General features: G+C 43.2%; 1 protein-coding gene across 1 annotated transcript in view; it reads left to right on the plus strand.

Annotated features, from left to right (window-relative positions):
- The first annotated feature begins 602 nt into the window (after positions 1-602).
- VPS33A (VPS33A core subunit of CORVET and HOPS complexes) overlaps positions 603-11,469 on the plus strand; it is a 34,403-nt gene continuing 23,536 nt past the window's right edge. The window contains exons 1-4 of the mRNA XM_085878510.1: positions 603-848; positions 3,332-3,397; positions 3,485-3,609; positions 10,154-10,340. Of these exons, the coding sequence (XP_085734636.1) occupies positions 720-848; positions 3,332-3,397; positions 3,485-3,609; positions 10,154-10,340 (507 nt within the window). The 5' untranslated portion in view covers positions 603-719. The remainder of the gene's footprint in view (positions 849-3,331; positions 3,398-3,484; positions 3,610-10,153; positions 10,341-11,469) is intronic.

Raw genomic sequence — 11,469 nt, forward strand, 5'->3', positions numbered from 1 at the left:
ATACATCACAATGACGTGATATTGGTTTTTATGACGTCATCATTAAGAGGACGAGGATCTTAGCTCATTTGAGCTTGTTTTTTTTTCTCGGATGAGTCATCACCTCTCCTATTATTAACACGTCTGTCATTACAAGGATGGACGAGGAACTTTGCTGCAGGAACAGGCCATTCGGCCCGTCATGCTTGCGCTACCTCCCTTCCATCCACACACAAACTACCTTCAAGTCCTCTCAATATCCCTGCATTGAGAGGGGATTTAGATGGGCACCTGTACCTGGATGCTTTGGAGATCGAGGGGTGTGGGGATATTGGCGAAGTGTGAAGGTATAACGGGTAGCGGGTAGCTCGTATGTGGATGTGCGACAACACTGCGGTTGGTGCAGAGCAGGCATGATGGGCCGAATGGCCTCCTCCTGCAACAAAGTCCCTCGTGTGAACTCCACGAATGCCTCTGCCATTTGATACTTTTTGGTAGCGATCATCTTGATGCGTTTCGCCTTTCTTTGTGAATCCAATCACTCGTGTGGTGGCAATGTCTGTTGACGGTGTATAGCTGGAGTATTGCGCAGTTTGGCTGATTTCCCCCTTTTTTGGCGAATCATTGCATTTCCCATCGAAACCGACGTGTAAAACGTGTGTGATGTAAACGGAGCGTCAGTAATTTGTGAAGCACCGTTTAATTATTCACCACAACTCGGACACAAGTCGGCGTCCGTCATGGCTGCGCCCAATGTGTGCCAGCCGAGCGCGGCTCACCTTGCGAGCGGACGAGTCAATCTGGCGATGCTGCGGGAGGCGGCGCGAAGGGAGTTCCTTGATTTGCTGGATGCTTGTGCGGGCAGTAAGGTACCACGGGTCATGGACACTTCTTCGGACCTGATGATATTTCTACGGCTTGGGCCTGGTAACGTAGTCGGCACACGGATTGTGCACTGGCCGTCAGCAGAGCGCTATTAGGGTAGTGGTGGTAGTGGGTGGCGGCTGGTGGTGGTAGTGAGTGGTGGTTGGTGCCGGATGGTGGTGGTTGTGAGTGGTGGCTGATGGTAGTGAGTGGTGGATGGCGGCTGGTGGTAGTGAGTGGTGGATGGCGGCTGGTGGTGGTGGGTAGCGGCTGGTGGTGGTGGGTAGCGGCTGGTGGTGATGGGTGGCGGCTGGTGGTGGTGGGTGGCGGCTGGTGGTGATGGGTGGCGGCTGGTGGTGATGGGTGGCGGCTGGTGGTGATGGGTGACGGCTGGTGGTGATGGGTGGCGGCTGGTGGTAGTGAGTGGTGGCTGGTGGTGATGGGTGGCGGCTGGTGGTGATGGGTGGCGGCTGGTGGTAGTGGGTAGCGGCTGGTGGTAGTGGGTAGCGGCTGGTGGTAGTGGGTAGCAGCTGGTGGTAGTGGGTAGCAGCTGGTGGTGGTTGTGAGTAGTGGATGGTGGTGGTGGGTGGCGGCTGGTGTCCAAATCGAGAAAAAAAAGACAATTTTGAAAAGATCTCCATCAGGTTTGAAGATGAGCAACCACCCAAAAGGGAGCAATGCACCGATCCCATGGAGTTTCAAAAGTTCACATCAACAGGAGGCAAGGATCGATGGGAGGGAGGATAAAGGAGATAAGTGGTCCTGTCGAAAAATAAATAATGTGATTCGTCAAACTAATTATTCTTGCATATGGCAGCTTAGCTGCTGGGGTAGCTATAATTTATTGGAAGCGCGACTGTGTCGCTGATGCAGTGCCCCTCTACCAGTACACACTGGTACTCATTTCGCCGACCTCGGAAGGATGACAGGCTGAGCCTTTCCCCTGGTGTATTAATTCAGCGGCCAATGGGGCTTGAACTCAGGACCCTAGGATCCCAAGCCGCCACCCTAACCACAAAGCCAACACCAGGCTAATTCGTCAAACTGAAACGTCACATCTGTTATCGCAACTACTAGAATAGGAATTTTAATTATTGGCAGTTGTTTCAAAACTACAACAGTTTTCATAAAAAAAGTCAATTTCTTTAAACGCATCACTGGTTTATTTATTTTTGCTGCAAGATCTTGGCTCATTGAAGAGTGAGGTGACAGAGTGAGAAGGCAACGTACAGAGACAGCATGGCAGTGGGGCCACATCTGGACTTGACAAGCAAGGGAATGAACAAATTGGAAAAGAGGAGAGATATGTGGGGAGGGATTACGGTAGCTTGCAAGAAAGTGAGGTCCAGTGAGGTTAATGGGGGGTATAAAATATCGCAGGTAGGGACGGAGGATTACATTAGATGGTGAGGCATTACCGATGGTGGCGTATGAACTTTAAAATAGTTTGTCAAGTTTATACTTAAGGAATTTAAAAAAAAGAAAAAAAGTACAATTCATTAGAGAGTATTGGTGTTACCGAAGCAGTTTCTTGGCAAGGATTACACTGGGTGGTTTGTCAATGCCTGCCCAGCATCGTTTGTCCGTGCTCTAAAATTTTAAATGCTGAACGTCAAGCACGGAAGCAACACATACCACTTTTCAAATTTACAACTAAAGGCTTTGTTATGACTTTTGGGGTTTGAACCACTCACCTCCCAAGCTCAGAAAGGACGCTCTAACCATTACACCGCCGAGAATATGCATGTGGAGTTTGACTTTAAAGTTTCCTTTTGCAACTAATTTTCCATGTTCTTTTATAAATTATTTGCAAATTGCCATAATGTTACCACCATCGAGATCCCAAATTAATTCATTTGATCAAAGATATGGACATGCATTATCTTATGTGCAAAGCATCCATGTTGACAGAGGAGTAATAAGGAAACAAGAAGACGACGTCGTGCATATAGTATGATACTTGCAAAATCCGTGAAACAAATTTGACTTCGAAAATGATTGGTGGTTGAATTAAATGACCAAATATGGAAATCCTCTTCAAATTTCAAGTGAATCGGATGAAAATTGACAATTTCAGAAATGCGGCCCACGTTGACCTTTTGTTCTATGTTGGCCTCAAAAGTAATTAGCTGGTTCAATTCAGTGACCTGAAATATAAATCCTCTTCAAATTTCAAGTCAATCGGGTAAAAATTGAGGATTTTAGAAATCTCACCTCAGTTGTTGACCTTTGGCCTATGTTGACCTTTTGACCTCAAAAACAGTAGTCTTCTTCCTAATGACAAACTCCACCATGTGCTGAAGTTTTGTGAAGATCGGTTTGAAATTGTGACCTGTAGGCACCAGACAAACAGACAGAATAACAAAATCGACTGAGCAATATACTTGAAAAATCTTCGATTTTGCAAGTAACAAATGGATGATTATGCTTATGAAGCAGGTAATGATGCAAATGAAGTTTGTTCAAAGGGTGCTATGTTTGCTGGCAGGCGATCGTGTGGGATGACCAGCTGACTGGTCCATTTGGCCTCATTGCAGAATACTCACTACTCAAGGTAACTCTGATGCTGGTCTTACCAATGGCTCGTATTGATGCCCTTTAACCTTGTCCCTGACTCTTACTTGTCACCTTGTGCTGAAAGGAACATGAAGTGGACAAGATGTTTGCACTGCGTTCGGGACAACTTCCTGCAGCCAATGTACAGCACATTATTTTTCTGCTGCGGCCGAAGCTCGAGTTGATGGAACTTGTGGCTGAAAATATTCGGTAACCAAACTTGACCTTTCCCCCTTTCCACCCACTCCTAATCCTTGCTTGCAATTATGAAAATCCAGAGTGGTTCAAATTTGACCTACACTTGTGTTTCTCCTGAGACTTTTTATTCCTCCTTGACAGCCAAGCATCACCATATCGTGCAGCCATTGGTCTGGACATTTCAATGGCCCTGATTTTTCATTGACCAGGATGTTCATAAGCATTAGCCATTTCACCCTCTTTGTTATCTCAATCACTGCCATTTTGATAATCAGCAGATTCATTCTAGCAGGAAACGCATGATTAGATTGCTTTATATGTCTTGCTTCCCAACACTAAAGATAATTCAAAAATCAATGTGTGTCCATCTTGGATAAATAATTCCAGGTAAAATTCAAATTGCACTTGTATTTTCTTTGTCTTTATCACTGCTTTCATCGACATGGTGATCGGTGCGACTTATCCACTAGCGAATTGTTCTTGCAACATTCAACCTGACAAAAGCTTAGCTGGAACTTTGCTCCACTTTATCCACAATTGTGTTCCAGCCCCTTAAGACGATGCAATGCATCAAGTGGACATTTTTGTTTAGGCAGGCTAACGAACCTAACAATTATCTGAACATGGTATTGATTGAAAGAGCTTGTTTTGAAACAAATGCTGATTGCTGTAGGTTCGGTCGGTGTCCCAATTCTTGAGCATTTAAGATAATCCTCATGAGGCTTTTTAGTATAAAATACCACGGATACATGGGGTGATCTGCCTTTTGCTACCAGCAGACCAGAATTCTCCTATTATTCAAAACAAATTGCAGCAACAACGGTAACCTGAATTTTTGCTGAAATCTCTTGAAGTTCTGTCATTCAAACCTTTAGACCTCGCTATCAGCTATGATTTTTCTTGGGCAAACCACATTTCTAAGTTGCCTTCAAAAGCCAGTCGCCGATTGGACATCCTGAGTCATGTAAAGTCCTTCCTTGGTATGCCTGAACTTCTTTTCACCTACAAGACCTTGATGGAGTACTGCTCTCACCTCTGGGTTGGCACTCCTTCCTCGCACCTTGCTCACCCTGACACCATGAAAACCAAGGCCTTCAAGATCATTGGACTCTCCAGTGAAGAAGCTGAATCTATGGGCCAATCTATTTCACATCGCCGACAGGTCGGTGGTCTCTGTCCTCTGCCCCCTTCTTTCTGATCTTGCACCTTCTACTCTTTCCATACTCTGTCACCTACCCCCACCCCCCAGGTTTCTTCAGGCCACACGTAGTCCACCATCAACTCCCTTCTAGTGAAACAATCAAAATCCAGAATCGCTGCTTACCTCCAATCATTCATTCCTCTGTTTTTCCTACTTGTCGAACAAACTTCCACATTCTCTTCAATCTCATTTTCCCTCCACGTCTTCAAGACAGCTGTTCACCACCCTTTGAGATAATCCCCATCCTGCACCATGATCTTTTGTAGCCCCGTTAACCCTCTCCAAGCCCACCTCTTTCCAAATTTACAGTTTCTCCTTCCTCGAGTTTGCTTCTTTATCCATGTTGTCCACCCCATGCGTCCTCCCCCTCATTCTTCCCCACATCCCTTATTTGTTAATGTCTAACTCTATTTTGTCCTTCAACCATGATGTTGGTGTGCTTCCCCACCTCTTTTTCTGCTGTTGCTTTTGTTCGGTTACATCCTGATCCGTTCAATGTTCTAGCTCCTCCACGAGCCTTGACTTTGTATCCATAAAAGAACATTGTGTGAATGGCACCAAACATTCATGCACTAGAGCAATCCCCCGTCATGAACTGCAGCATCATCAGTCCCAACTCCAGCTAAAATAAATTAGGTCAGAAGTCTTTTTTTTTTGAGCAATCTAGACTCCAAATACACATTTTCAGTGCCTTCTGAAGGTATTCATGCCCCTTGACTTTTTTTCACATTTTGTTGTTGCAGCCTGAATTTGAAATGGATTAAATTGTGAATTTTTTTTTGTCACCAATATCCATAAAATACTCCATAATGACAAAGTGAAAACATGTTTTTTTCAAATTTTGACAAAATAATTGCAAATGAAAAGCTGAAGTCTTGCATTGATAAGTCTTCAACCCCTTTGCTATGACACCCCGAATGGAGCTCAGATGCATCCAATATCTTTAGTTCATCCTCGAGATGTAGACTTCCATAACTTGATGGGAGTCCACCTGTGGCCAATTCAATTGCTTGGACATTATTTGAAAAGATACACCTTTCTAGATAAGGTCCCACAGTTGACAGTGCATGACAGAGCAGAAACTCCACCATGAAGTCCAAGGAATTGTCTAGAACTCTGAGATATAATTGCGAGGAGACATAAATCTGGGGAAGGGTATTAAACAATTTCTAGAGTGTTGATGGTTCCCAAGAGCACAGTGAGCTCCATAATTAGGAAATGGAATTACCCAGACTCTTCTTAGAGTTGGCCGTCCGACCAAACTGAGCAACCGGGCAAGAAGGACCTTGGTCAGGGAGGTGACCAAGAACCCAATGACCACTCTGACAGAACTACAGAGTTCCTAGGCTGAGATGGGAGAGCCTTCCTGAAGGACAACAATCTCTGCAGCACTTAACAAATCCAGGCTTTAATGGGAGAGTGGCTAGACGGAAGCCACTCCTGAGAAAAAGGAACACGACAGCATGCATTGAGTTTGCAAAAAGGCATGTGAAAAACTCTGAGAACATGAGGCAAAAGATTCTCTGATCTGATGAAATGAAAATTGAACTCTTAGGCCTGAATGTAAAGCATTACATCTGGTGGAAACCGAGCACAGCTTCTCACCCATCTAACACCATCCCTACTGTGAAACATAGTGGTGGCAGCATCATGCTATGGGCATGCCTTTCAGTGGCAGGGACTGGGAGACTTGTAAGGATAGAGGGAACATTGAATGGAGCCAAATACAGGCAAATCCTTAAGGAGAACCTGCTTCAGAGTGCATAAGAACCGAGACTGTGGCAAAGATTTACATTCCAACAAAACAACAACCCCAAACATACAGCCAAAGCAACACTGGAATGGCTTCAGAACAAGAATGTGAAAGTCCTTGAGTGGCCCAGCCAAAGCCCAGAGTTTAATCCCATTGAGAATCTGTGTAAAGACTTGAAGATTGCTGTTCAACGACACTCCTCATCCAACTTGACAGAGCTTGAGCAAATCTGCAAGGAAGAATGGGAGGAAATCCTCAAATTGAGATGGGCAGAGCTGATACAGACATACCCAAGAAGACTCAAAACTGTAATCGCTGCCAAAGGTGCTTCTACAAAGTTTTGACTTTTGGAGGAGGGTGGGGGGGGGTTGAATACAGTACTTATTGTCGCAAGACATTTCAGCTTTTCATCTTTAATTGATTTGTAAGAAATTCTAAAAACATGTTTTTGTTTTGTCATTATGGGATGTTTTGTGTAGATCGGCGATTAAAAATTTTAAATTTAATCCATTTGAAATTCAGGCTGTAACACAACAAAATGTGACAAAGTCCAGGGGTGTGAATACTTTCTGAAGGCACTATAAACAGGGTGGCCATAAAGTCTGTAAACATAGATAATATGTTGTTCTGTTACAGTTTGAAGATGTCCTTGACGAAAGACGAACGCGTTGAGGTGATACTGCTGAGTGGACGCGAGGGCTGAACCCCCTTGATTATTTCTTCTGGGGTATGCTGAAGGCGCAGGTTGATTCAGTGAAAATTAGACACAAATCATCTGAGGCAACGCATCATGGATGCATGTGCAGGGATCGATGGAAATGCTGCATTAATGCACCGCGTTCATTGAAATTTTGCACAGCGTATTGAACTGTGCCTTTCTCATGAGGGACAGACAACACGTTAAACATGTCATGTATTGTAATGTTAATAAAACATTTATTATGTATATTCGTCTTTGTTTCCAGGCTTTATGGCCACCCTGTAGAAGAAAGTTTTCTGCTCGGTTTAAATTATTTTATTCCCATTGGATAAAACGTGACATCTGATCCTCTCGTGCTCTACACCAATTTTATTTTTTAACTAAGATATGGAATTTTGAAAAGTCCATCAGACACTTAAATTAATTACACAGAGAGTGTTGCTGTTTGGGGGTAGGCTTCTAGGTTATTACCCCGCACACGCCAAACAAAAAGCAGAGTTAAGCAATTCACTTTGTCCGTCTGTCTTTGTCTACAAATGTCAGTTTGTGATCGAGGAACTACTTAATTTCAATTGAATGTTGTATTTTGAACATTAATCGGAAAACGCACCTGCAGTTTAGCAATTATTTGCCTCTGAATTTGTCCCTGTTGTGCGTGCCTCGAGAGAGTGAGATAATGTTTTTACTCTGTCTTCCTGTCTAACAATCAAACAAAATTGAAAATCATTCCAAACAGGAAACTTACTGTTTTTAGCGACATCATAAAGTACACAAACGGGCACAAATAACTTGCATAACGTGTTAAATAAGGTGGTGTAAAAGCCGCTACATCAACGGTGGTAAATTTCCCATTTTTTTTTCCTTCAACCTTTAAAAACTTTATTTTATTTCAATTGAATTGTATACATACTTGAACACTGAAAGAACACAAATCACCTTTTTAGCACTTTCAAAACCCTCTCGTTTAGCAGTACTTTGACAAAATATTACGGAATTTTACATCATCTCGACCAATCAAATTTGCTGCTCACAGACCCTGCCCATATCCTTTTTTTTCCTCAAGACTCTGTGGGGTAAGGTGTTCTATGAACTTTCTACAATTAACTTTTATTCGGCTACTGCCATACCCTTCATAGAAAATCTTAGCTTTGGTGTGCCAAAGTTTCAATTAGATTTTTGAACTCTGTCCGACCACGTATCATGGTTGCAATTGACCTCTGCTATTTCACAAAATATTGATGGAATTATTTTTATACTGTCATCGAGGCTCATGGAAGAGAAAAGTTAGAGGGCAAAGGGTCACCAGACAAGGTGGGCTGAAGGGGAAATAGCAGGATAAGAATGCTTGGAGATGCACTATAGCTTGAGACTATTTGAAGGTGAAAGGGAGGGATATGTTTTTGGCAGGTGTAGAAAAGCTCAGAGGTTAAAATACATTTTAGTGCCCTGGATATCCCAACTCAAAAACACGACATGCTCTTTGCAGCGTAATCTGGCCGGCCCACCTTTGTAATTTGATACTTGTCTGAGTGGCCTCCAAGCCAAAATGGTGAAGTAAATATAAAATTGATCACAATCTTTACATTTTGCAAGGATCTTTACCAGCTTCCCTTCCGCTTAGGCCTCGTGATGCAATAACACTACATTGGAATGACAGCAAAATTGTCTTTTCTTGCGGCGGCTGTCAGGGATGTTTGCTGGAATTACTGGGATCAATTCCGAGATTAAGATTTTCAATAATGGCTGGTTTTCGAGTTCCTCATTTCCAGATTGTATCATAAAATACAGGGTGAGTCAAAAGTAGCGCCCGATTTCTGTTTTTTCGGCTGCCAGATTCTTTCTGGGAAGTCATGTTGTTAACCTCCGCCATCGAAGATGGACGGAGGTTACTGTTTTCACCCCTGTCTGTTTGTTTGTTTGTTTGTTTGGGAACAGTATTACGGAAAAACTCCTCGACGGATTTCGACGAAACTTGGTGGGGGGATTAGGTATGGTCCAAGGATCATGCCATTAGATTTTGGACTTGGTCCAAAGTCCAATATGGCCGCTATGGTGGCCATTTTGAAAAAATATTAGAATTTTTTTTGCATTTCTTCATGTTTTAAGTGATTTCCAACCCCAAAAAACAAAATTTTGCACCTTTTTTTTTTCAAAAAAATTTCGAGTTTATTTTTTTGGCATTTCTACATGCACGTCGATCTAGTTTAGTTTATTCAATCGTGGTTCAGTAGAGTCTGATCCGTTTTGACCTACAATGAATAGGATATCAGGTTCACTTAAGTGACCCAGCAGTATTGGCGGCGGAGGTTTTGCACTCTACCGAGTGCTCCCCCTCTAGTTAATAATTGTCTTGCAGATTATTAATTTTATCCCAGAAAGTGGATCGGCCACCGCGGTCCGATCAAGTGGCCGGCACGCTCCCCAGACCTTACACCTCCAGATTTCTTTCTTTGGGGGCCCATGAAAGACCTTGTTTATCGTGAAAAGCCTCGTACCATTCAGGAATTGAAGGCTCAAATCACTGCAAAGTTTGAGGAAATTGATATCGAACTCTGTAGACGTGTGTGCCGCTCTGTGCCTGCTCAGCTGCAATTGTGCATCAATCACGAGGGAGGGCACTTTGAAAATTGAAAGTAAAACAGCTTGGTCCAGTTCCGTAATATTTTTTTCTTGAATAAATGGTTAGATAAACATGTCATTCATTTATTTCTACCTTCTTGTACACTGTAATACAAATGGCAAACAAACAATCAACTGACAGAAATTTGGCGCTACTTCTGACTCACCCTGTATATCGCCTTGATAAAATGACGTGGATATCCCTGGCAACTGATATTTTGATTCAGTGTGTGACTAACAAATTTGTTTGGAATTGCTCTTAATATAAGGTGTCTGTGTGCAGGGAGGAGAGGGACAGTGGTCGTCGGGAGTTCAGTTTGGTGTTTGTGCCACGGGGATCTCTACTTTGTGAGAAACAGCTGAAGGATCTGGGTGTCTATGGCAACCTTTCTCACGTTAAACACTTTGGTTTGCACCTCATCCCATTTGACAGTGACCTACTTTCCATGGAAGCTGAGCTCTCATTTCGGGTAACCCTTACACAAGCTTTCTCTGCAGGCCATTCATCCTTAAGCCTTGCAAGCCACGCTCGTAGAGCCGGTTTTTTGTTTTTTTATGAAGGTGGAAAACAGGTTGTGATTGAAAGTTCAAATTTACCTCAGGAGCAACTGATTTGGGAATAATGCAGGACAAAAGAGTCACTGAATTCCCTCAATGTAAAATCATTGCTCCATTGTCATATACTGTATTCCTGAAAAAAATACTGATACAATGTAAACACTCCCCCCTCCCATCACCCCCCGTTGCCATTTTAGTTCCTCCGTTGTCAATGGTGAAAGAAAGTGTTTTTTAACTTGAGAATTTGTTACATTCTAAACACCTAATTGTACAATTCTCTGTTAAGTATGGAGAAATACCGTGATAGCCCAGTTTATTGTTTAACTTCCTTCTGTATCCATTCCGTCCATCCCATGCATCCTTTCCTCTGCCCCCCCATTCCTCCCCGCACCCATTGTTCGTCTGAGTCTCCCTATATTTTGTCCTTCAACTCTGCTATTGGTGTTTCCCTCCCTCTCTAAGGTTCCTTTTGTCCTGTTGTGTTCTCACTCTTCCATAAGCCTTGACTGCATACAAAAATGAAGCTCAACAATATTTTTAGGTTTGTCACTGATGATGTTGCCATCCATAATCAGTCTTTGTCTGTTCGTCAAATGTCTTTACACTGTTCAATTTGTTGGGGAAAATGAAATGGGTCACAGAGCTTCTTGCATTTGAATTACCCTCGGCCCGAGGCTGCAAATAAAAATAAATGCCTTTCAGGAAATACTTACCCTCACCTGCATCTTTTCGAGGGGCTGTTGAGCTCGTATTCTTCTTGCAGACATTGACATTGAGGGGAAGTTCCTGCTTTGTCTGCCAAAAATGTAGGCCGTTGTGTTCCAGTACTTCCAGTACTCGACAGTGTCAGCAAATGTCATACTTGTGACGAGTTGTTTGCCTGGTGATGCGAATCCAGAATCCAACGATAGCTAGGGCTGAAAGCTCTCGCGGGTCTTACTGGTTGGTTGATGGTTTCTGCTAACTAAGCAGGTTGTCATCAGCACTGTTATGGCAAAAAAAATTAAACCGCATGCTCAAAGGCCTTTGTGGTTCCTTGTG

The sequence above is a fragment of the Eptatretus burgeri genome, chromosome 4 (genome assembly GCF_056783735.1).
Source record: "Eptatretus burgeri isolate ZD-2024b chromosome 4, Ebu_testis_v1, whole genome shotgun sequence".
Classification (NCBI taxonomy): Eukaryota; Metazoa; Chordata; class Myxini; order Myxiniformes; family Myxinidae; genus Eptatretus; species Eptatretus burgeri.